General features: G+C 34.5%; 2 protein-coding genes across 3 annotated transcripts in view; one reads left to right on the top strand and one right to left on the bottom strand.

Annotated features, from left to right (window-relative positions):
* Positions 1–6,519, top strand: part of LOC137392938 (transient receptor potential cation channel subfamily A member 1-like) — a 41,947-nt gene extending 35,428 nt beyond the window's left edge. For both annotated transcript variants that reach the window (XM_068079301.1, XM_068079300.1), the window contains 2 exons: positions 4,173–4,309; positions 6,383–6,519. In XM_068079301.1, the coding sequence (XP_067935402.1) occupies positions 4,173–4,309; positions 6,383–6,488 (243 nt within the window). In that variant the 3' untranslated portion in view covers positions 6,489–6,519. The remainder of the gene's footprint in view (positions 1–4,172; positions 4,310–6,382) is intronic.
* Positions 6,520–7,402: 883 nt separating this feature from the next.
* Positions 7,403–27,546, bottom strand: part of LOC137392939 (peroxisome assembly protein 26-like) — a 28,156-nt gene continuing 8,012 nt past the window's right edge. Inside the window, exons 2-6 of the mRNA XM_068079302.1 lie at positions 21,366–21,500; positions 21,014–21,110; positions 19,453–19,672; positions 9,790–9,936; positions 7,403–7,537 (exon numbers count right to left, since the gene is read on the bottom strand). Coding sequence (XP_067935403.1) covers positions 7,476–7,537; positions 9,790–9,936; positions 19,453–19,672; positions 21,014–21,110; positions 21,366–21,500 — 661 coding nt within the window. The 3' untranslated portion in view covers positions 7,403–7,475. The remainder of the gene's footprint in view (positions 7,538–9,789; positions 9,937–19,452; positions 19,673–21,013; positions 21,111–21,365; positions 21,501–27,546) is intronic.

Genomic DNA, 27,546 nt, shown 5'->3' with positions numbered 1-27,546 from the left:
ATCGCTGATATATCTTACAAATAGTTTGGATTCTTTTTGTACAAGTCTAAGCTACTAAGATGTAACCAAATTTAACCAGATTTAACTAGATATGACCAGTTTTAACCAGTTTTAACCAGATTTAATGGAGTGACAACAGTCAAAAGAGCTCTGTCATTTTTAAAGGTTGACTTGCAACAAAATTCACATTACAGTTATTTGGTATCAAAAGATTCACCCATGTCTTACTCTGTTGTGTTGTAAGTGCGAAATATGCGAAAATGTGATTACAAGCTCTTAAAAGCTAAAAAACGAAAAGCCGCCGTAGATTGGAATCAGTTAATTTCACTGACGTTGTCATTACAGTTGGTTATTGTCTTGTCACGTGATGTTCTCACGTGAACTGAAAGGCCAATAAAAGGCTCAATATAAAACTTCTCGTAGCACTAGTTTATGGCAAACATTTCTGGTTTTACCGAAGACCCCGTATCAAATATAGATACTCGCTACTTTACAGTTTTGTTTCGGCTTGGTTTAATCGTCTAGTCGTAATCTGATCATGTGACCCAATACTTCGTGATTAATTTCTGCAGCATTTTTCATTATCACAGGTGACCAACAGGCTCGTCATGCTTATCAGACAATGATATGTACTGCTTCGAGCTAAGTGTAAAAAATTAAACGAATTTTTACAGTAGGTTATAGGATATCAGTGCTGAAAGTGACAGCATTACAATGACGATAAAATAGATGCGTATGAACAATAGACATGGTTTTATTGAATGCGTGAAGCATGTTCGTGAAAATATTTTGACGAATGAGGTTGCTTGAAAGTGTAAACAGAAGCCATCTCCTACAACTACGTCACATTTGAGCCGTTTTGAAAGAGAATCCAAACTATGGTGGTCTCATGTGGCTGCAATTAACTGTGCGTTTTGTAGCTTTTAAGAGCTTGTAATCACATTTCCACATATTTTGCACCTACAACACAACAGAGTAAGACATGGTGAATCTTTTGATACCAAATAACTGTAATGTGAATTTTGTTGCAAGTCAACCTTTAAGGATATGGCTATTTTCCGTAAAGTAGAAAGGAATAAAGCATTTCAAATAACTAATACGTATTCAACCTTCAGAAGTTGTGTTTTTTCGACTTCATAAAGTTAAATATGCATTGGTATATTTGAAATGTTTTATTGTCATGAAAATGCAACTGCTTTATTTTTACCAAAAAGCTCAATTTGATTTATTTATAACTCTATCATTTTTTTTCAGGGTTTTAGGACCTGTAAATTATGCTGCTCCAGCAAATATGTAATTTAGTCATTTTAGTACAAGTGATATTAGTAGCAACCAACAGTCCGTTAGTTGAATCTATCAAAAACATTTTCAACCCTTTAATTCCTAATGAAAAGATACTATGGTAAGAGAATTTGAACGTGCAGCACATTTATCTGTTAACATCCAGCAATAAGTTGAAACCTAAATATGTAATTCTCAATAAAAAAAACCTGAAAACTAGGAGTTTAAGAGCAGCAGTAGTACTAGGGGGGAGCACATTCTATGTTTCAAACATCATCAGGCAGCTGTCTACCTTGCAAGCTGTCGTATTATATGACATGAGCAAAGAAAATTGGATCATAGAACTTTTTTGAACAAATTTGAGAGTTGTTGCCTCACTACCATACGCTGGCCCAAAAGTTAACATTTTTCTAAACTCAAGATACATATTACTTGAACATTTTCTAGTAGATGAGAGAATGGGCAGCTTTTTGTAAGCAAACTATTCCTGCTCTGCTATTCATACTAACACCTTCTTGTACACCTTATCCTCTGTATTTCAGACTAACTAGCAATAAATGTATTCTTTCTAAATGTTTGTGTTAGCAATCACTAGCTTTTAATATGGTAACATGTTGTGGAAGATATTATGTTATAGTGTCTAAAGACATCATGCTATGATGTGTTAACTTATCTTGTTAGAGTATGCTAACCTATCATGTAATGGTGTATTAACCTATCACGTATTGTTGTGTTAACTTATCATGTTAGAGTATGCTAACCTATCATGTAATGGTGTATTAACCTATTTTGTATTGGTGTTAACTTATCATCTTATTGTATGTTAACCTATCATGTAATGGCTTGTTAACCTATCATGTGATGGTGTGTTAACCTATCATTTAATGGTTTGTTAAGTAACCTATCATGGTATGGCATGTCAGCCGATCATGTAATAGTATGTAAACCTATCACGTGATGGTGTGTTAACCTATCATGCGCTGGTGTGTTAACCTATCATGCGATGGTGTGTTAACCTACATGGTGAATATTCATATGTCCCAATGTTGGTTGATGTACTCGTGGTTACAGCACAACCAATAATCATTATAGAGCTTAAGCTATTAAAACTGAGGAAATTACGTCTTTCAAAAATTTCATTTGAATGACCTGACGAGCATTGACAGTCCATTTGTGACATACTGCTTCTTTTCCAAACCATAATCTTCAAAAAAGCAATTACTTCATGGAAATTTAGTGAACTTGTATCAGATCCTCTATGTACATGTATAAGGTGCTAAGGATGTTTGTAAGCAGTTCAGCCCATGAATGTTCAGTTGTGTCTAGTATGCACGCTGCAATGATACCTTCTTCAGTTCATTATAGTCGAATACAGTTTTAACAAGAGGTTCTGGTTACCGATACACGAGCTAATCAAAGTTCCCGGCTGATCTACTTATTTGCACAAATTTTTAATTGTGATTTTATTATAATAACTTTCCTTACAGTAAATCGGGGAGACACATGTATTATCGACATATTGGCTAAAACATGATAATTTTTAACTGAATTTATCAGCCATTGTGCTTTGCTGTGAATAAAATTAATCGGACGAGATCAGAATTGCTCAGACATGCGTGTAAGTGATAAGAACTTGCAGTTTATGGTGTTTGTTAGTGTGGGAGGCTTGAACAGTGTCACCGTAATAGACCAGGAGTAGATCTTTGGAAACTTGTTAGTGTGGGAGGCTTGAACAGTGTCACCGTAATAGACCAGGAGTAGATCTTTGGAAACTTGTTAGTGTGGGAGGCTTGAGCAGTGTCACCGTAATAGACCAGGATCTTTGGAAACTTGTTAGTGTGGGAGGCTTGAACAGTGTCACCGTAATAGACCAGGATCTTTGGAAACTTGTTAGTGTGGGAGGCTTGAACAGTGTCACCGTAATAGACCAGGATTTTTGGAAACTGATGAAAGTTTCATATTTAAAGGTTGACTTGCAACAAAATTCCCATTACACTACAATTCCCATTACAAGGTTGCAACATAAATCATGTAACTCAGCACAAACCTACTCTTGTAACATGAAAAAAAATCTTTGTTTCATTTAAGTATTCTTAAAGGTTGACTTGCAACAAAATTCACATTACACTACAATCCCCATTACAAGGTTGCAACATAAATCATGTAACTCAGCACAAACCTACTCTTGTAACATGAAAAAAAATCTTTGTTTCATTTAAGTATTCTTAAAGGTTGACTTGCAACAAAATTAACATTACACTACAATTCCCATTACAAGGTTGCAACATAAATCATGTAACTCAGCACAAACCTACTCTTGTAACATGAAAAAAAATCTTTGTTTCATTTAAGTATTCTTAAAGGTTGACTTGCAACAAAATTCACATTACACTACAATTCCCATTACAAGGTTGCAACATAAATCATGTAACTCAGCACAAACCTACTCTTGTAACATGAAAAAAAATCTTTGTTTCATTTAAGTATTCTTAAAGGTTGACTTGCAACAAAATTCACATTACAATTATTTGGTATCAAAAGATTCACTATGTCTTACTCTGCTGTGTTGTAGGTGCGAAATATGTGGAAATGTGATTACAAGCTCTTAAAAGCTTTAAAACAAACAGTCAATTAGAGCCATCACGAATTTGGTCAGCCTTTAAGAAATGATGCACCGTGACCGATTTAGCTACTTGACCTTTGATCGTATAGAGAGAAGTATCGTTGAAAAGTATAGTTAATAGGTCTATGGTGTCAATACTGATGGCTAGGATTAGAGCAGACAACAATTCTCTTAAAACACTCACAGCCTCCGCTTCCATTTAGTATAATCTAAACTGCACTTTAGCCCAATGATGTTTTTCAGCAAATAAGCTCAAGATGTGTTTTAGATGTTCGGTGGGTTCACGCTAGCGACGAGAAAGGCCACCTACCAAAGGAGTGGTGGCTGGGAATATGAAAGGAAACTCAATCCAGTAATCGACACAGTAGAGATTCTTAGTGAAAGACTGGAGCAAACGAATGAGCGGTGAGTAGTTTCTTTTTTGAAATAAGCAGCGTTATACGAGTAGTTTCTCTTTGAAATCAGCCGCTGTATGCGAGTAGTTTCACTTTGTAATGACCGGCAGTATGTCAGTAGTTTTACTTGGTAATAAGCCATGGTATGTGAGTAATTCCTCTTTGAGATAAGCCATGTGGGTAGTTTATCTTTGAGATAAGCCACAGTATGTGAGTAGTTTCACTTTGTAATAAGTCATGGTATGTGAGTAATTCCTCTTTGAGATAAGCCATGTGGGTAGTTTATCTTTAAGATAAGCCACAGTATGTGAGTAGTTTCACTTTGTATAAAGCCATGGTATGTGAGTAGTTTCCCTTTGTAATAAACCATGGTATGTGAGCAATTCCTCTTGGAGATAAGCCATGTGGGTAGTTTATCTTTGAGATAAGCCACAGTATGTAAGTAGTTTCACTTTGTAATAAGCCATGGTATGTGAGTAGTTTCCCTTTGTAATAAGCCATGGTATGTGAATGATTTCTCTTTGAGATAAGCCAAGTCTATCTTTGAGATAAGCCAAGATATGTGAGTAGTTTCCCTTTGTAATAAGCCATGGTATGTGAGTAGTTTCCCTTTGTAATAAGCCATAGTATGTGAGTAATTCCTCTTTGAGATAAGCTATGTGGGGAGTCTATCTTTGAGATAAGCCACAGTATGTGAGTAGTTTCACTTTGTAATGAGCCACAGTATGTGAGTAGTTTCACTTGGTAATACGCTGTCTCTGTTCCAGTTTCTATAAGCTTACCAACACATGGCAACTATTCTGATATTCTAACAATGAAACTATAGTGCATTTTAATTTGCTCATAACTCTATTTCACTGGCCAATATGCAATCAGGCATGTTGAAAAACAAAACATTAAAATTAATGAAATAAATGATAATTGTTATTTACATGTACTTTGTATGTAGATAATGTCATGGAAATGCCAAACTTCATTTGTGGAACTGGCATACATCTATAATTATGAACCTTAGGCAACTAACACGAATAAAAAAATTATTCAACTGAAATGAGACATTGTTTTATGAATACTTTCTAAGCAATTGTTGCTCACAAACAACAACCGTATATATTTATGGAACTCAGCTTATATTGACATAAAAAAACATCAGATTTTTTATGAAAGCAATGTGACTGTTGCGTTCATGCAGAGGACCATGCAATTAATCAGTACAGTTTAGTGGTTTACACAACATTTTGTTTAAAATTCACACTAGAACAATCATGGCAGTTCTACCAGTAGTGAATATCAATCACGTACTTCAGTCTTAAATAACGACATCTCATCTAATCGGTCAAGGTAGTCCCTAGCTAAAAGGTCAATGCTTCTTACAGAACTGACCAATCGAATGTTAGCAAGAGATGTCAGATATTTCAACCCTAATCTCACCATCAAGTCGAAGTAAATTTTTTTGCTAAGTAGAAACATTGGAAGACATTGTCTAGCCAAAATGGCTGTCCTCTGTTTTGCTTTCTCATATTCAGCGCCATAAGCATTTGCGGTAGCTTCAAAATGGAATATGCAACATTCTGGTAAATTTTATCAAAAGGTATCAGAATTTTTCTATCATTTGAGAATGTTTTTGATGTTTGAAGTGATCTTATTGCGAGCTTCATGATTGAATTCGACAAAACTTTATCGCGATTAAAACGCTCAGATCAAGCATAAGTGTGATTATGACGTCTATAGTAGTTGCCGAGACATAATAAGACATATAGCCCTGCAAATTAAACGCAATAGCCGATATCAACCATAGCATTGTTGGCGACCAATTTCAGCACATAATTTTCTTCTGAGCATTTTAACCGGGATCAAGTGTTGTCAATTTTAATCTTAAAACATCCTATCAATCAGATCACCTCAAACATCAACAAAAATATAAGTGACAGAAAAATGCTGACACTTTCTGATAAAATCTACTAAAATTCTGTGTAAGTTTATCTTTAAAGAGCATCTTTTGTTCCTAACTTGCTGAGACAGCAGAATGAATGCTAACAACTGCAACTGTACAATTTTAAATCTACAAATATTCCTTTTTAAGGATAAAAGAAATGGAAAAGCTACTTCGGCAGCAGAAAGAATTGCTAATGTCAATGGCTGACAAAATGGGTGCTGAGCTAGATGACAGAGGAAAGTGCACTGGTTGAAGAGAAAAGGCCTCAACCAATCAAGATCTCCATTTCATTGCAGCTAATCTATTTGTTAGGCTTCTATGACAGCATCAGAGCTGAAGCAGCCAATATATCTGTATCTGTACTTATCCTATATACAGTGACAATATGGCCAACATGAACATGTGAAATATTTTTTTGACAGATGAAATTCTATGAAAAATATTATTAGATATACATGTACATAGTGATTTGGGCCCTTCTGAATATGAGGAATAGTAAATTCGTTTATATAAAACAAAGTTATGTAAGTTTACACTAATATTTATAAAGGGAATCCTGCAATTTCATCTCAGAGAGATAATACTTTATTAATTTGAATCCAAAGTTGGAAAAGTTGTTGATAAAACTACAACATTGGCATCATCAAGTCATCACCCCTGGCAACGCATGGCAAATACAGCATGTGCTTGCTGTGACACGGAATAGCATGCATCCAGTGTGATATGAAATGGAATGCGACTGCTGTGGCACGGAATGGTGTGAGTTATAGGTTGGAACAGCATGCACGTGCCATGGCAAGCACTTGCCATGGCAAGCACGTGCCATGGCAAGCACTTGCCATGGCAAGCACTTGACAAGGCAGCGATTGACATGTATCTGTTAGGATATGGAATAGCGTGTGCTCACTTTAAAATAGCATGTTCCTGCTATGGCATGGAATGGTATGCACCAGTTAAAACATAGAGTGGCATGCAAGTGCTATGCCATGCAATAAATGGCCTCACGAAGAAGCAGTGTGCATGCCTGTGCGGATATTGGTCAGGCTTGGCACCATGAATGTTAATAGATAATACATCAGTCTATAAATCAAAAACTATATTATTTGTATGGATAACACCGTACTGTCAATACATCGGGAAGCTGATGAGAAATATATACAAATAATAAATTACATGCCACCATTATTGCACACAGTTCCTAGTCAAGTATATGCTCAATTACTTCCTTCTTCCGGAGTTGTCACCTCTTACTGCGTATAAAATGTTCCATAAGATTTCCCAATATCTCAAGTGTTCTGTTACCTGCAACAACGCAGAGCCATTCTGAATATTGACATTCTTCACCAAGCACAAAGAAGATAGAAGTGGCAAGAATAACATACAGAGTATGGTGTCCATTTGATGGCCATCTTGGTATATTTGATACATCAATGAATTCATTGATAGCATTTCATTTTGAATTTTATGAAATCCATATTATACAGCAGCACCTCGACTTACAATCATCACAACATACAGATACTTCGACAAACGATGCAAAATTGTAGAAATATTTGCCTCAATATATGAAAAGAGTTGCAAAATTTGATATTTCTTACAACATAGTTTTGTAAATCAGGTCGTTTTTGTTTTGGTTTGTGAATCAGTAAAATAAGTTTTCCATCGGTAGGTTCTCCATCATTGATATAACCAAGTTGCTGAAAAACTCAGCCAAAGCAACCGGATTTGACAACATTCCATCCTAATTAGTTAATGATGAGGCAGAAGCTATTGCTCCTGTAATAATTGACATTTTAAACTCCAGCTTAACAACTTCTCAAATACCAAGCAAAATGAAAATAGCTAAAGTAAAACCCATGATTAAAAAAGGCTCAAATAAAATTTGTTCTAATTATAGACCTATTAGTTTGCTACCAGTGCTAAGTAAAATAATTGAAAAAGCTGTAAATAAGCAGATTATGGAATACCTTGAGAGTAATTTACTGCTTAACAATGGGCAACATGGTTTTAGGAGAAAGCGCAGCACCAAGGATGTACTAATTAAATTGAGTAACAATGTTTTAAAACCCTTAAACAATGGCAAATGTGTTTTTGGCATCTTTTTAGATTTTAGTAAAGCCTTTGACACAATAGATTATCATGACATCACCGGAATTAACTGGATCAAAAGCTATCTAAACGAACATAAACAACACACTATTATTGGTAACACTCTATCTTCCATACTAGATCCAACATAGGGTGTACCTCAAGGTTCCATCCTTGCTCCAACTCTTTTCTTAATTTACATAAACGATTTAACACATGTCACCAACCTTTTCACACCTTTGCTCTATGCACATGACACTAATCTCTTTTTCGAATCCTCTAACATCAACAAGCACATAGATTGTTTAAATAATGAACTTCTTGCTATTCAAAACTGGTGCACTTCTAAAACACTCACCTTAAATGTTGATAAGACTATGTTCATGTTACTAAAAAGCCCCAAAATAAATTTTCATCTAGCTAACACTCATCCCTTTTTCATTTTCAACAAACCAATTTGTCAGACAGATCACACTAAATTCTTAGGTATTGATTCTAATCTCACTTGAAAAAAAACACCGAATATTTACTAAAACAACTCAGACCCTTATCAGGCTTACTCTAACGCACATCTGAATATTTACTCCACAAACTTCTGCTTTTATTATACAATTTTATGGTTAATTCAAAACTTTCATATTGCAAAGAGGCATGGGGAAATGCACCTCCCACCCATCTGATGAATTTAATAACACTTCAAAAGCGCATGATAAGAACCATTCACAAAAAACCTCGCCTCACCCACACCAAACCTCTTTTCAAATCATCGTCCATACTACCTATCAGTTCACTATATTCATACCACATTATACTTTTAGCCCATCATAAATTTTATTGTAATTACATCCCTCGCACAATATATCAATCTCGATTCTCAAATTTCTGTCTAAACCTCCCACAATTTTCTTCCTGTGCCGGCTATCGCAGGGTGGATTACCAACAGGTCATTTTTTGGAACCAACTTCCTAATACTATAAAAAACATAAAGAAGGTGGCCAGTTTCAAGAAAAAAAATTAAATTGCATCTTTTAACAAGTGAATAAAACCTAATTACTAATAAAAATTGATCTTGATTACGCGATGACGACAAGCCGGGGGCCAAGACTAGCTATGCTAATGCGTATTATGGGCTTCATCACTCTTCCAGCTTTTTTTCTTTAGTTTAATTACTATTGTTGATGAAAATAAATCAACAGTCAAAATCAAAATACAAGAAACAAGTTTTATGGGCATTACGGAACCCTGCATAGACTTAATCAGCTCTACTTGTTGGCTAATGAAGCACTTTTGAGGACATCATGAAAGTCTATGAGTGTCATAGGAAGCAACATGTAACTTTACAACCAAGCAAGGCTTAGATTCCACCGTTCTTGACAACTTTTCTTAGTTGTTTGTAAATGGACCAGTCAATTTTTTCATCTTTCAAATTCTGAAAACCTGAAAAGTGAAATTGAAACTGAACTTACTTGTATCAAAGCCTTGAGTAGCAATGATAAGAAGGGTAGCGAGACCACCCAGGGAGTAGAGGGTTCTCGTAGAGAGCCGTGGCCTAACAGACCAAATCCACATCAGCATCATTCTCAATGCCCTTAATCCCTTAGCAACCACCCTGTCTGAAATGCCAATTCTTATCATAAATGTTAATTTTTAGAAGCTCAAAAAAAATGAAGCTATAAAAAGCATCAAGTAAGTGATAATAAGAGGAAAGATGAATGCATACTGAAGTCTTCCAGAATGTATTAATTAAAATAGTCGGTTGTGAGGTTTGCTATAACCGTGCTGACCTGTATTTTGAAACCGTCATATGTTGGAACGGATAAACTTTTCAGAATACCCCTTATACAGACATCAACACCTCGCCAATTAACAGTATAGAACAGCATCATTCAAAAAAGCTTTTTCTTTCAGTAAACATAATTTACTTCACTTTACTCTTTTTGTTTTCGTCTCCTGGTCTAATTTGCTTTAAACAGCATTGACTGGTATAAATAAAGTATATAATATATATATATATATATATTCAGGAGCAGATCTATTGTAGTGCCCATGGTGCAAATGCACCACCATAAATATGGCAAAAATTTAAAAAAAAAAGATTTAAAATCCATCAAGAATTGAGTAAATTACAATTAATTTCACTGAGAACTTGCTTTGGGAGGAAATGAACAAAAACGGCCTAGTAGAGCTCGTTATAACGAACCAGTTTTAATAACATTGACCTGAATTGGTTTAGCTTATAAACAAATGAGAGTAGCCCCAATAAACATCCCTAATTGAGCCACAACTTTTTCGAAAGAAGTACTACAAGCAATTTTAAAAGCAAAATGTCTCAAAAGAAAGGTCACAAACGAACTTTGAATCATTTTTTTCGACGACACAACAACAATTAAAAAAAGTATGCCCTAATATGTTTGTTTTATAATAGCATCGTTATGTAGCTAATACTACGAAACATTTTTTATGGTAGTTTGCAGAAATGATGGTTAATTTCTGCACAGCCAAACCAAATGGCTGTTGAGGTTTTGTGATTAATTTTGTCTTGATTTTATTTTATTGCCTAAATGTTTGTTAACTTTCTGTTAACTGTTTGTTAACTAACTTTTTTTTAACATGTAATCTTGATATACATAGTACAAGGAACATTATAAAACACCAATTTAGTTAATCATATCTAATGTCAATTTTTACCTCTAAACTTGTTGTTTGCTGCAAATAAATGATTACACTTTTTTGGGCTCAAACACACCTCTCCTTCATTCTAAGATGCCTAAATTTCAAAAAGTTCCGCTAGCGCGGGGCCAGGTAAGGGAGTCGCCCCGCGCCCCCCTCCCACTCTAGATATATTACACAAATTTTGCACCACACACTTTTTTCCTAGATACGCCCCTGATATTTCTCAAAGTCCGTCTGAAAATCCGTCGGTTGGAAATCCGGCTATAGCTATTATTAGAACAGCTGAGCTGGACAACAATGCAGACTCAAAGTCATGGCTTACCGTCATTGGAAGCCAAACCTTATTAATTAGCTTAAGGGAGTTTTCCATTGGCAATATGCCAGGCTACCAGCTTGAAAGGTACAGTTGTTTGACAAAGTTTTAAAACCTTTACAGTTGTTTTATTTTTCTCTTAATTTATTTCAACTACACGAAACACTTCTCTCATGATATGTACTTTGAATGTTATAATGGCAAATGTTGTTATATGTTAAATACAAATCAATTTTCTGTCCAAATACTCTTCTATTACATGGGCAACGCCGGGTGGCACAGCTAGTATATATATATATATATATTGATTCATTCACTTTCTTTCCACAGTTGAAAGACTTAACCATATACACCCCAAGTAACACACCACCAACACACACCTATAGCATGAAAACACATACATGATATAAAACTGTACAAAATTAAATTCAAGCAACTATATTCTATATAAGGAGCTGAATAAATAAAATAAGGATCAGTAGAGAAGTTTTTATTGTCACTTTACTTTAATTTCATTGAGCTGTAGCCCTGGCAATGTAGGAGATATATGGTGTGCAGGTAGAGATGGCAATGTAGGAGATATATGGTGTGCAGGTAGAGATGGCAATGTAGGAGATATATGGTGTGCAGGTAGAGATGGCAATAAGGAATACAAAGCTTAGGCTACAAACTAAAATAACTTATTTATGCGGGATATTTTTACATTGTATCATGGACAGCATCTTCATTTTACTTGGCAGGATTTTCACTCTCTTCTTCATGATAACCTATTAGGCAGCTTTAGATATCTTTTAAAGAATTGACTGGAAGCACCATAAAACTAAAATATGTGAAGGAAAACTGAGAACTTATTTACTGATTTATAAAAATTCAACATTTGAGAAACGTTGGATGCTGTATGTTGGAGATTACTGGGTATGCTGAGACAGATATTTGCTCCAATTTTACTTCAACATCAGCAGTTGGTGCACTGTTTGAAATATAATTATTGCCAATAAAGTAATAGACATATATGCATAATAGTAAAACAAATTTATATGCAAGCTACTGTATATATTCCTGTATACATTAATCTCATGTACAAGTCAATAGGTATTTTAAGACAAAAATTGCGTCAATATAAGTAATACTAGAAATTCTCTGTCATACAGCCCACGACCAAAGTGATATTGGGAAAAAGAAAGGGTACTGATGGTTGAGAAATGCAATATTAGCAGTCAAATGGCACTGCAGTGCAATAGGAGAACTGCAATGGTAGCTGTAATGTACTGGGTGTGGGTGTTATTATATACAACAAACAGCAATAATGAAAGGAAAAGATTATATGTTTATATTTTTCCCCCTGCAATAGAAATGCAATATTGGCCAATATTAGAAGCAAAATGCACTGATATTATTAAGATAACCAATATTATTAATATAGTAATACGGTAATAATAGAAAACCAATGCACAATTTTGTTTACATTTCAAAACGTCATAGCTAGCAATATCAAGAAGTTGTGATATTTATATAGATTTTTAGAAAATTTTTTTAACCAAACTATTTAGAAAAAATAATAACAGTAACATATTATTGGAAAAATAAAGGGTACTGCTGGTTGAGAAATGCAATATTAGCAGTCAAATGGCACTGCAGTGCAATAGGATAGCTGCAATGGTAGCTGGCAAATGGCAAATGGCAAATGTTGTTATATGTTAAATACAAATCAATTTTCTGTCCAAACACTCTTCTATTACACGGGCAATGCCAGGTGGCACAGCTAGTATATATATATATAAATTATTTCATTCACTTTCTTTCCACAGTTCAAAGACTTAACCATATACACCCCAAGTAACACACCACCAACACACACCTATAGCATGGGTGTTATCATGTACAACAAACAGCAATAATGAAAGGAAAAGATTGTATGATTATATCTCTCTCCTGCAATAAGAGAAATGCAATATTAGAAGTAAAATGGCAAGCTGCTCTGTAGTATACACAGTTTGAAAGTTGGTTGTGTTGAATACAGAATGGTTTTGGCAGCGATCTGTAACCAAAGTGAAGAAATGGGTCATGATCACAGAAACCATGGTTAAGTCGGGTGTGTGAGATTTAGAGTTATCTACACTAGCAGAAGGAGAAAATTCTCAGTTATTTTGCGAAAAAAAATTGATTCCAGCTAATTACAGCAGATTTTATGCTCAATAAACTGAATGCATGTTTATCATTAGTGCGAAAACGTAGTTTTCAGAAAACTGGCATTAAAGTTTGAAAAACGAAAACCAATGCACAATTTTGTTTGCATTTCAAAACGTCATAGCAACCAATATCAAGAAGGTGTGATATTTATTTAGATTTTTGTATTTACATGCAAAAAATTATGCTGAATTTAGAAATCTAAACAGATTTTAGTTGGTTGTCATAGAAATAGCTGTATATCTATAAGAAAGTGTAGGCCTATAACTTAATTTTGCAGATATTAAAAACGGCTTGGCAGTACCGCGATATTGGGCACAGCCGTAGTATCATCAACAAAATCTTTAGAAAAATAATAACAGTAACATATTGCCCAACATCGGTCACTATATACTTCGATCTTGTAAATTTGAATGATTATTCTTATAATTAAATCTTATAATAATCTTATAAAATCAAATAATTATTCTTATAAATATTGTATTAATCTTATAAGAATCGTTAGAAAAATATCATCCTCATTTCCTTTACTTTCACTGCTTTGGACCTCAGTTGGAATACTAAAGTACTCATTATAAGTGTCCAAAATGTCAGTTACCTACTTTGAAATCGGCAAAAAAGAAACGATTACTTTTCAGTACTTCTACGTTAATTACAGAAACCTTCGGCAATTGGACAATGCCATAGACTGAGAAAATGTGCACGTTTTTCTCGTGAAATGCGCACGACTTAATGGTTCTACTCTTTGTCGCACGGCCTTATCGGCGTTTCGTTGGCCGGTTTTAATTTTGATTAAAGAAGGCTTGACAAGTTTTAATGGCGATTTTAGGCCAAATTAATCTGTATACTTATGTATAATCTGATCAGATGGGTTAGTTTTAGGATATTGTCTACAAATGATAAAGACTTGGTAACATATTTAAATAGGTTTATATGTGTTTTGTATCGTTGTTATACTTAAACGACTCCATAGAACAATGGTTAAATTTGTTGAAGAGATTTGGGCACAAGGGTTTGGGACGGCCGTTCATGAATAATTTTTGTGAGTTGTATGCACATATGCATTTATCATAAAGCTCCCAAACAATCGCTTCGCTCGTGTTTAGTCATGGGACTACTGTATAAACTGACCCTGGTGTTGCAGAACATTTTAGAATAATTTTAGAATCTGGATCGAGCTATTCAGCATAAAAACATAACCTTCAAATTTTAAAGGTTTTTTCTATTCGATACGATAAATAGAGTTCGTCGACATGTTTTAAACGAGGTTTGGGAAGATTCGCTTATAGGTGCAAGGACTGCACGCTAAAACATGAATGTTAAAAATGCTAAGAACATTGCCTGTTCTCAATGCGTGTCTGCTACTCCGAGGCTAGAAAGCAAACAAAAAGCGAATTTTCATAGAACAAAGTCTATTGAAATGTATGCATCTATATACATATTTCTCAAAGTTTGTCATCTGTGGCTGTCTGTTATTACCTGTCTGTCCAGCTATAGCTATTAAATTCTTACAATGAAAAGTTCTCTTCGTACTAGATTTGAACTCACAAAGATTGCAACTGCAAGTTCTAAACGCGCATCTAACCACAAGACGACGCAATTCTTACCATTCCATCGCTTTTACCGTATACCCTTTTCCCGATTGCACAGGCAAAAAGATGCATTAATTAATACATGTCGCCCACGAGTTATGATGCCCCTGTTATAAAATACTTTTCGCCTAACTCTATGAAAGAATGCTTTTTTGTCCTCGCCATACTAGGGTGAATTTGTTTTCCGCCATACGATATTGACAAAAAATTCTCTCGAAATTAAAATTTGGCGATTCTTGTACTGATTACAACGGAATAACAAAATGGCAATATGCTATTCACCTAAATACCTCCCACAACACTAGAAAGAGATATACAAAGCTCGCCATCGCAGTTCAGCGTTATCCGTTATGGTAGAAACGAATTCGCAAACAGTGATAAAATTTTAGTTAAGGAGTTGAAGTTTAGTAAAATACATACTAAAACTTCCTTTAATGGTTGACTTGCAACAAAATTCACATTACAGAGATCTGTCTTGTATGCTTGTATTTTAAAGTTCACTTGTATTTCTTGGAAGAAACTTGCTCCAAATTCTGCTTGTATCATTTTTTGTATATTAATAGACTATACATGTAATACATTCTGTAATTGCTTGTACTGATAAGATTTTGGTATAATTGCTATGAAATCGTATAAAGAACACCTAGATTCCGTTTGTCAATTTAAAGGTTGACTTGCAACAAAATTCACATTAGTTCTTTGGTATCAAAAGATTCACCATGTCTTACTCTGTTGTGTTGTAGGTGCCAAATGTGTGGAAAAGTGATTACAAGCTTTTAAAAGCTCAAAAACGAAAAGCCACCGTAGACTGGAATTTCTTTATTTCTCTGACGTAGCCATGCAATTTATTTGTCTTGTCACGGGTGTTCTCACGTGAATTGAAAGGCCAATAAAAAGCTCAATATAAAGTCTATCGTAGCACTAGTTTATGACAAACACTTCGGGTTTTACCGAAGACCCCGATTAAATATAGATGCTCGCTATTTTACAGTTTTGTTTAGGCCTGGTCTAATCGGCAAGTCGTAATCTGATCATGTGACCCAATACTTCGCAAATAAATTTTGCAGCACTTTGCGATTATCACAGGTGACCAACAGGCTCGTCATGATTATCAGACAATGATATGTACTCTTTCGAGGTAAGGCTAAAAAATTAAATGAATTTTTATGGCAAGTTATAAAATAGCACGGCTAAAAGCGACAGCATTTACAATGACGATAAAACAGACGCGTAAGAACAATAGAAATGGTTTTATCAAATGCGTTAAGTATATTTGTGAAAATATTTCGACGAGTAAGGTTGCATGAAAATGTAAACAGAAACCATTTTTCACAATTACGTCACATTTGAGCCGTTTTGGAAAGAGAATCCAAACAATGGCAGTCTCGTGTGGCTGCAATTTTCTGTTCGTTTTTGAGCTTTTAAGAGTTTGTAATCACATTCCCACATATTTGGCACCTACAACACAACAGAGTAAGACATGGTGAATCTTTTGATATCAAATAACTGTAATGTGAATTTTGTTGCAAGTCAACCTTTAAGTATGTGTTTAGTAAGGTAAATTCATTTAAGTTAGATTCAGCATTTATGTTACACGTCTGTCGCAAAGGTAAGAACTCTCCGCGTAGTTCATTGTAATGTTATACTATCTTGCATATCATAACCACAAAATGCACTAAAATCATTGTAGGTACTTATAGTTACTAAGGTTAACATATTGCTTTGGTACTGATTTCTAATGATGATGATTTTGATTTTTACCAGGAGGCATTTACATTAGATAATTACTATGGGTTTCTACACCACCCTATATGATATTTTTGCCTTATGATGCCAACACTGAAACGAATTAAAATCATGTAGTTGTATACCAAATAATTTATTATTGTAATCGAAGCAAAACAGACTATATTTAGCCATTACTTGTTGATGATTTCACATTTAAATTTAAACACCTTTACAGTTTTATTTTTCCTCCAAATTTATATCACCAAAACACTTCTTTCATGATATGAAATTTAAAAGTAACAATGTTTGAAAAAGTTTGAAAACCGTTATAGTTGTTGTACTTTTTCTCTAAATTTATTTGAACTGCAAAAAACACTTTTCTCACAATACGAAGTTTAAGGTTGAATGGTAAATGTTGTGTATGTTAAATAAACATGAATGTCCAGTCCAAAGACTTTTTTATTCCCTAACAACACCGGGCATCCATCTAGTATTAGACTAATTAAGAAGTTACAGTTGTAAAATTTTGCTTACCATTTTTCCAAATATATTACTTGTTAAATTTTGACTGGCCGGTCGCAGTGCGCCACAACAATAGCAGCTGCCATGTTATTATTGAAAGTGGCGTCATAAGCGTGCTTACTGATAATATATATATCATATTGTCACTGATGGTTTATACAATCATATAAACCCCCCACAAAGATAGGCGACGGCTATCATATGGGTGGGGTTTAATGATCGAGCTCTGTTGGGTTAAACTCGAACATAGCACCAGAACAAAGAAATATGCTGAATAAAGCCCCTTGTAAATTTACAAATATTATGAACAATAGTGGTTATTTTACTGATTTGCTGGTTTCATTTTGTTGTCAAAAAAATATAGTTGCCCAATACTGTCACCGTTATGATCAGTCAGTTGCCATTCACAAGCAATCGTGATATTAATAGTCGCCATTGTGAAATCGTCCAAATTAGGTTTTACATTTAGATTTTGCGTGTGAAAACTACACTGCACAGCTTTGCCTGCTGTCCCATCTTATTGGCCAGGTCAAACAATGTGACAACGATGAAAGAATTTGTCATTTTATATTAGGGGTGGCAAAATATTAATCAAAAACTAGGGGAAAAAAGGACGTTGTTCGGGTGATTTCGGGTAAATTGCATTTAACTTTAAGCATATATTACGACCGCTACCAATGTCAAAATTGGTAAAAATAGGTAATTGGAGATGTTTTATTTTCCATGGATCAATTCTTTTGGTTAGGTATTACCCCTACACTGTAGAAATTCAAGGTTTGCTATTGTGAACCGTTGGAGTCTACTGACTGAATGAGCTAATGACACGATAACAGCGAGTCGTGTTTTCCAGAACCTAACAAGGCAATGTGACCGCCCGCGAGAACTGTGTTAGCTACTAAACCCAGGCTAGCACAATCCCAACAGAGTTCGATCATTAAACCCCGCCCATATGATAGCCATCTCCTATCCTTATGGGGGTGTTTATATCATTGGTTTATACCAGTAATTCTGTGAAGTGACTTTAACATTTGTATAATAAAGCACCATTATTTTGAGAGTTTGTTAAGATTTCATGTGGCGATGTGTATGTTGCATGTATAATAACAGAGCTTTCCTTCCATATTCACATGTTACTCGAGTCGGCTGCAACATGTCCATGAACATGACTCATGTATAATAACAGAGCTTTCCTTCCATATTCACATGTTACTCGAGTCGACTGCAACATGTCCATGAACATGACTCATGTATAATAATAGAGCTCTCCTTCCATATTCACATGTTACTCGAGTCGGCTGCAACATGTCCATGAACATGACTCATGTATAATAATAGAGCTTTCCTTCCATATTCACATGTTACTCGAGTCGACTGCAACATGTCCATGAACATGACTCATGTATAATAATAGAGCTTTCCTTCCATATTCACATGTTACTCGAGTCGGCTGCAACATGTCCATGAACATGACTCATGTATAAGTCATGTATAACACCAGAAATGATTTCCAACAGATGAATTTTGAAGTTTCCCGAAACATTGCAGCTTCGTAAGTGAATGTGAAGAGGCTGGTAAAAATCAAAAGCAGAATGCAAAAAATATAATGGTAGCCAAAAATCCCTTTCGTCACTACAGTAAAGTAACAAAAAGACCTCATTCTATTTATTATTGTTACTATATAAAATTCACATTTTGTAGTTTTAGACAATGCACTGGTTTAATTCTCCATGTAATTAACCTTCAGTACAGATATTTATCGTTAGGCTTTAAGGCTGAGAAAACAATTACGACATAAATAAAACACAATGTATTTTATAACGTACACGTATATGACATCTTATATCACACTTTCGCTTGATCCGGGTGTTTTAACCGTGATCGAGTTTTGTTGAGTTTAATCTTGAAACATCCTGACAATCAGATCACCTCAAAAACAATCACAAATGATGGAAAAATATTGATACTTTTTGATAATCATCTACTAGAATTTTGTGCAAGTTTATCTTTAAATGAAATAATATATTTTTTAGGAATATTTTCTCCAACTGTACATTAAGTTATGACAGATCAAATCCTTAAAACTACATAAACTAGCATGAAATTGATTAACTCACCGACTATGTTTTGTGGATGAGCTAGATCAGGTAGCGCTGTCGTGGATGCTGTCTCCTCTGCCAACTGTGTCTCTCTCACTAACTCAGAGTATGTAGCTATTAGCCTTTCTTTTGTATCTTGAGAAAGCTGAGACGATTGAACGACCTCAGTGATCTGTGATGACTTTCCTGCTTGCAGAAGTGTCTGGGTGACATAGATATCTAGCAGCATCTCTAAATCCTATAAAGATGAGGTACCAGAGTGCTCGCTTTACCACAACACTCAATGCTAACAGTATACATCTCTTATACTAGTTGACTTGACATACAAACATTTAGAAACTTCAAAAACAAAATTAAGCAAAATTAAAAAATGTATATATAATAATATTAAATAATAATACAGAATAAGAAAAACAGTAGGGAAGTAATCATACGCAGGTAATGATACTACACGTTATCTCAAGTAGGCCGAGTAGAAATGGCCTAAACATTCTCCCTCTGTTCGGTCAAACAAAGCACAATGTTTACCTCGTGCACTTCGGTGATATATTCAATTCCAATATTTTATTTTATGTTGTATTAGTATTGTTGTATTCAAAATTCTGATAGAATTATTCTGCAACAGTAACCTTTTTCATACACAAGATTCAGTGATAGTAAAACATAAAGCGAGTGCCCAGCCACTTGCTGATGTTTTATAACATTTATACAAAATTACAGTACATCAATAATTTCCTGCTTATGAAAGCACAAATTCATAATTTTAATCAAATTTCTCTGAATCTGCCAGTGGCAGCAGTAATATCAATGAAAAAATGACCATTCACCAAAAGCAACGCGATTGTGCATATTTTTGTAACTTTCTCATAAGCTGAACAAACACACACTGAGCATGTACTCAGAACGTGTGCTGCACATGGAGATTTCACAGGAGTAATAGTTCAACACCAGGTTGAACTTCCTATCTCTAACTCTCCATCAATACTGGTTGCACCCTCCCCTCTGCATCAAGTCAGGGTGCACCTTCCCTTCTGCATCAATATAAGCTGCAGCCCCCCATTTCCTTGAGTTTCAACTATTTCATCCTATAAGTTCCTAGTCTATAAAGGTTTGCATGCTTGATCATATGCAATCTGTTGTTCTTGATACTGTAATGATAGTGTAATATGAGAATCGAATGAGGCACACCAGGCAACCGTCAACTTAGAAAGAATGATATTTGGTAAAAACCTACAAGCGATAACATGATGTCAGAAATAACATAAAGTGGATTAGGTTCAGCGTAAGTAAACATTTTTAAAAACCTTCGACAATATTTAAGCCATAAGCAGATAAAGCTATACCGTTCTTGCTTTAAGGTGAAAGCAATTTCAAAGTAAGACGCAAATGTTCTAAAAACCCACAAGTTTCAAATGTCATCTTACCTGAAAGTTGCAGGAAGTAATAAGTCTATAAATACTCTATTACTTCCATTAGAGGTACAGGATACGGAGGCAACAAATAAGTGGTTAGGCTAAAAAAGCTGCCAGGAATCTGTAAGAAAAGATACTAAAAGCGAGTTATAAAAGTAAGAACTCACACTATCATTGACCTCTCTGCCTTCTCTTGAAGAAGTCCAAATATTATATAGTGCAGAGCAAGTGCTAAACTCCTGTACCTTGGCATGCAGCAACAAACTACAAACAAAATGAACATGTTACAGTTCTTTAAAAGAATCAAAGAGCTCGTTAGTAAATATGCTATTAATAAAAGAGCCATGGTACTTACTAGTTAGTTACTACGTGTATGCAAATACAGTGTATCACCATCTTATTTCTCTGGTCATGTGACTTACTATGTATGTACAGATATCACCATATCGGTTCTCTGGTCATGTAACTTACCAAGCATATGTGAGAATAAAAAAACAATAATTCTATCACATAACTTACCAAACCTTCAATACATTTGGTGAAACATTTTCAATTCCAGAATAGTGTTGAGTGATACAAGGCAAAACCTCTTGCCATCTATCCAACTCTGCATATGCCTGCACAATAATTACTATGAATTCTTCCATCTCTTCCCTGACAATATAAAATCACATGCGCTAGCAAATGTTGTATCCAGTATTGCAGAATATTCTGAGGAAAAATACGATGGCTTAAAAATAAAATACATGAGAGTTTTATTCAAGTTAAGTTGTTTTCGAAACAATTTTGAGAATTATCTTGGTTTACTAATACAGTCATACTTCAACTTACGAGCTTAATGCGTTCCGAGACTGAGCTCGTATGTCAATTTACTCGCACGTTGGTGCAATGCATTTATATATAGAACAATTAAATATCTATTGATTGGTTTCCATACTCTAAAATAAGCAAATAAAACACTCAAAACAAGATATTGTAACAGAAAGAACATGTTGGTTATTGTCCTTACGTACTACATGCTTTCAAAAAGCAACAAATAAAAAATAATGCAAGGAAATGTGATTAATTAAAATGTAAAATTAAATACATACAATAGCAGTTAACACTCGCATTTGCCAGGGAGGGAGATATAAGTTATCCTTCGTTACAACAGGTGACTTTGGTAAATTTGGATTTTATCAAAGTGTTAAAAGACAAACTTACAAGCAAACCAAAAAGCAAACTTTCATTTTCAACTAAACGTAATTAAAATTTCTTCGGCGTTCATAGTTGGTTCAAATTTCTCGCTAGTTAGCGAGAAATTTTTCCTTTTTTTTCGCTTTCACGACTAGCCGGCCGTTTTAAGATAAACCTATCTAAGGACGTTTGCCTTTGTCGCCCTTGCAACATGTTGCGATTAGGACGAACACAGGTGTCGCCACAAATGGTTAACGCACGACCACTAGCCAACTTGTCCGAATGTCTATTAAACAGTTTGGATAGATAGCGCCGGCCTTTTCACATAGCATAGTTTCAGTTACGCTGTCACCGGCCAATTGTTTGTCCAATGCCATCAGCGGTCGTGAAGATCGCTGCACCGTTTATAAACTATGGTTAGTCCTTTTGCGAACTAAATGCCCTGAATATAATCCTTCTGTTTGATAATTATGAATGTATTTCTGTCATATTGCCGAGCTAGCTGAATCACGCATACACATTTCGCATATTTTTCAATATTTTTCCGTTTAATATCGACTGTTATCATTTGCTTTTTCTTTGTAATATCTTTCATTTTACTGGCAAACTTTCGGTCTACGCACAGTACTTTTAATTCACATAATTCTGTACAGAAAATCGCGCACAAAAAAACACGGTACAACAGTATAACCTGATCAGTTGAAAAATACAGAGTGATGCTGTTCTCATAAAACACCTCCGGCATACTTGGCAACTGACTCAAGTGCTCGAATCTCAAACATGGCTCGTATGTTAGTGCTAAAACTTGCTTGAAAGCTGGCTCGTATCTCAAGTTTCTCGTACGTTGGAGCACTCATAAGTTGAAGTATTACTGTACCAGCGAATCGTCTAATAAGAGACAACTCCAAATGCGATATCCAATATAGTATTATTTACTATAATAAGATCCGTATCCAGCTATCCAATACCATGGTTACAAGCAGAGAACAAAGATTGCTTCATACAGGGTTTGAACCCATGGCTTCCAGATTCATAGACTGACACTCTAATAACTGCACCAATCAACCACCCATTGCCATTTCAGAATAATTGTATGTATCGTTATTACACCTGATGCTCTCACATAGCTCACTAGACTCCAAGGGTACGAACAAAGTATATAGAAATATGCAATATCCAATATAGTAATACAAACGAAAATAATAAATTTGGCCTGGTATTATTAGAAGTCATTTTTGAATGAGCTAACTATTTAACAAGGTCCAATGCCAAAAATCTTTCTTGAGATAATTTCGCTGACTTTTTATGTAAAATTTGCATACAATGAAGATTCAAAAACTTTTGGCATAATCCTTGTGTATCTACCTACGTATATCAAGTGAATACACAAGCATTATGTCTGACATAACATTAATCAAAGTCTCTCATTTAGAAAGAAAAACACAGTAAATTCGACAACCCAAACATCTAGATAAACAATAAAACTGCCACAATTTACTTGTAACATTAGATGACACATCTACACGTAGTTACATACAGATAATGCACAATAATATTCTACTAGTGACAAAACTGAGCATGACGTGTGAAACCGAGTTATGAAGGGTCTGCTATCAACGCTTACGAAAAATAACCTATGATCAAAGGCTAGAAACGAACTTCTGCAATCATATTACCCAATAGCTAAAAAACTTGATGCTTTGCTGGTTGCAGAGAACAGCACACACCACATCCAGATGGGTTCCCAACGATCTATATCACTATCTTTACAAAACCAATATTAGTAAGCTAAATTTGATACAAGCCAACTAGCGATTATAAAAGTTACGCGCAATATGTTAATATCATTTTCCCTCCATTTTTAATAGATTTTTCAAGGGTAAAGTATGCGTTCTAGTTTCTCTTCCAGAAGTCTCATCTGTCAAATGTATTTTGCTTTTGTTATTATTAAGAAGTAATGACTGCTGGACATTTACTACTTGCTAATCAGTTACACTTTTTACATAATTTATCTCCTTTCATTACCAACTCTAACAGTATATGCAAACTTCATCTAAAGATGGATAATGTTTATAGGGAACTAAGCCACATAATTAGATTGCCTCAAATACAAGACGAATCTTGGCTAAAATGCTGATGAGGCTAAAATGTTTTAGACTTTCACCAACAGATAATTTACTAAACATAAACATGTCACCATGTTTAGCAATTTATTAATATTATGTTATTAACAGCATATTCACATTATATTAATCTTAGCCATTTGATTTTTAGACACCATTTTGGCCGTACCTCAATCTACATGTACATACATGTATATATAAAATTAAATGTTTGTATTTTTGTTGTATGTGTCCAGTGAATAGCGATTGGGTAAAATATGTTAGCTACAAAAGAATTATTGGTTACTAACATACTTGCAGTCCATTGCGCTGTGAGAGATCATGGTGTGTAATGATTATATGCACACTTATTCTAAAATATTGTAAGGTGGCTGCATGGTTTAGTGGCAGTGCGCTTGGCTTTGAATCTGTGCACCCGAATATTTGATTTGATTCCCGTGCAATGCAACCTTTTTTCTTAACACTCTTAGCTGACTACAGACGAACACAGCACTTATTATAGCAAAGATTAAAATTTGGTTCGGCATTGTTTTTGACATGACTTTGGTTAGGCATGTTGAAGTTTTATTACCACTTTTTGTAAGGCAAAAATTATTTCTTTTTTAAAAATTTATTTTAGCCGTGATTGCAGGAAACAAGCTAAGTACATGTATACACTTTTTATAACTAATTAATATTGTCTTTTGTGCTTGCTTTTCTTTTCTGTTTCGATTTAAATGCCTTCGATTTTCTGTTCGACTTTCATTTGCACAAACTATCAACAAATCCCAAGGTCAATCGCAAAGAACTGTTGGGATTCACTTCCAAACACTGCTTCTCACATGGACAGATGTATAATGTATTATCCCGAGTAGGCCGAGTAGAAATGACCTATATATTCTCTTTTCCTTCAGTCAAACAAAGAACATTGTTTATTCTCGAGCGTTTCAGTGATATATTTAATTCCGATATCATTTTTATGTTTTATTAGTATTGTTGTATTCAAAGTTCTGATGGATAGCTTCTGCTGCAACAGTAACCTTTTTCATACACACACTTCTACGTACTCATTCTTAGTATTAATTCAACATATTCGTGATTTTTAGTTGGTTTTTTCAGTTTGTATTAATTGTATTAGTATCAAACAATTTGTCATTGTAATCATTGTGGTAGAACATACTTTATCTAGCAATTACTTGCTAATTATTTCACATTTAAGCACCTCTACTGTTGTTATATTTTTTCTCTAAATTTATTTGAACTGCACAAAACACTTTTTTCATGACACAATGTTTTAAAGGATTTGTAATTTTCTTTTCATATAATGAACTTTGTGTACAATAATCAAATTATTTTGACATTACATATGGTATAAAATTTCGGTGGTTGATATATGTCAGATATCAGTTCTGGAAGAAAACCAGGAGAACCTATTTTGTCAATGAAACCAGCAACTACTATGACCTATGAAGACAACAATACACGCAGAAAGGAAATTTAATCACCTATTCATCTTAGACACAACACAGACCACCCCAGGATGTCAGATGCTAGCTGGATGGGAAAACCACAAATCACTTTATCTCGCCATAATATATACATTTATTTATATGCTTATTCAGATTCAACACAGCTCATCAAAATATTGCATAAACATCGGAAAGAGATACGTGAGGGCTGAGCAGCCATCCAGTCCTATAGAGAGCCAGTATAGAGTAGAAGAGAGCCTCCATGCGTACATCCCCGAGCTACAATGAAAAGATTGCGTATGTTACATAAACAATAACTGCATGACTTGAGCTTACACTTTAATCTTTGTATTTTATGCTTTTTACTTTATGTTAGTTTTAAATTTTATGTTTTATGCTAATTTTTGTTTTATTATACACTAGCGATGTCAAAGCAGTCCTCAGAAACTATCAAACTCATAAAAAACAGTCCTTTCAACTACTTCTCCATGGGATTCCATTTAATCATGGAATTTCCCAAGTAGCTGGCTTCTAGCAGCAAGCAGAGCCTCAAAAAAATAAGCTTTACTAATTTTCACAGCTAGAATAAATTTTTTAAAAATATGACATTTATAGTAATGAAAAGAATGGAGCAAAATACATACTCCAGAATTTTTTTAGATTTTTAAAGCTAAAAACAAAAGAAATAGAGACACTTTTATAAATTCCACATTCAGAAAATTGGCTAAGTTTTTCAAACATCATGGGCTTTCCAGAAAGATGAGCTCACCCGCTCCACCACAGCTGATCTGTTGCGATATGCACAGTCAGCAATTGCACAAAGTTTGCAAATTGCTGACTAAAAGCCAATTAGAAGTTGTTATTCCCAGACAGCTGGTATATAAGGAGCCTCTGAAAGTGATTAAGGAAGGAAGGACAGGCCAGAGAGAGGCCACGCCGGATAGGCCAGAGAGAGCGGGCCAGGGAGGCCAAGTGGGTGATATTGTATACCCCTTTTTCAACTGTTGCCTCGAAGAGATAAAGCCATTTGGCTGAATACTACGATATTATTTGTACGTTTCTGAGGACACATTTTATCGCTCATTTTGACGAGATATACACTTATTATACTACGAACAACGAATTATTTGAATAAATTTCTTTATTCGTTTTATGCCCAAGTGAGGCTTGCTATTGATAAATATACTTTATATCGAAGCCTGAGATAGGCCAATCTATTATTGATACGACAACAATAATTGAGTTTGCAACCAGCACTTGAAATTGACGCCCTAGAGAGGCTATGTACTGATAAAACAACACTCATTCTACAGAGGAACATACATTGGTGCCCAAGCGAGGCAAGACAACTACTGAGCTGGCAGATAAGTATAAAATATTCAGGAGAAGACAACTTGTGTCAGAATTGAAGATACGGTAACAGAGCATACACAAAAATTCGCAGGATTGATTTGACAGTTGATTGATATAGAGAACATTTCTTTACCTGGCAGGAAGAGCCACTTTGCCAGTTCGAAAAAAATTTATTTGTTACGTGAGAAAAGCAGTCAGGAGTGCTACCTTACACAACATTATATAGAACCACACAAAAACACAATTGCATTTATAAGTTGTATTTTATTAAATTTTGAAACTTTCATTTAGTTTGAATAATTATATACATACATATTTGTAAAATATTATTAAATTTTCTCCAGTGACAAAGCTGTAGCTTTGCACCACACTACGAGTAATTTAGAAATACATTATATTTATACAAACAAAAATATATTTATATAGTTTAAATATATTATATTATTTCGTTTATTGCATATATTATTTAATTTATTATTTTATTTTTTTCTCACGTGACAAAGTGGACGCTCACGCCGAGATTTAACCTTGGAAAAATATTTTGTGTATGATATCTGTTAAATTAGCTATATTGTTTTAAGATTTTATTTAGTACATTTT

The sequence above is a fragment of the Watersipora subatra genome, chromosome 4 (genome assembly GCF_963576615.1).
Source record: "Watersipora subatra chromosome 4, tzWatSuba1.1, whole genome shotgun sequence".
Classification (NCBI taxonomy): Eukaryota; Metazoa; Bryozoa; class Gymnolaemata; order Cheilostomatida; family Watersiporidae; genus Watersipora; species Watersipora subatra.
The sequence above is the reverse complement of the archived record's forward strand: the minus strand, read 5'-3'. Positions and strand labels throughout refer to the sequence as shown.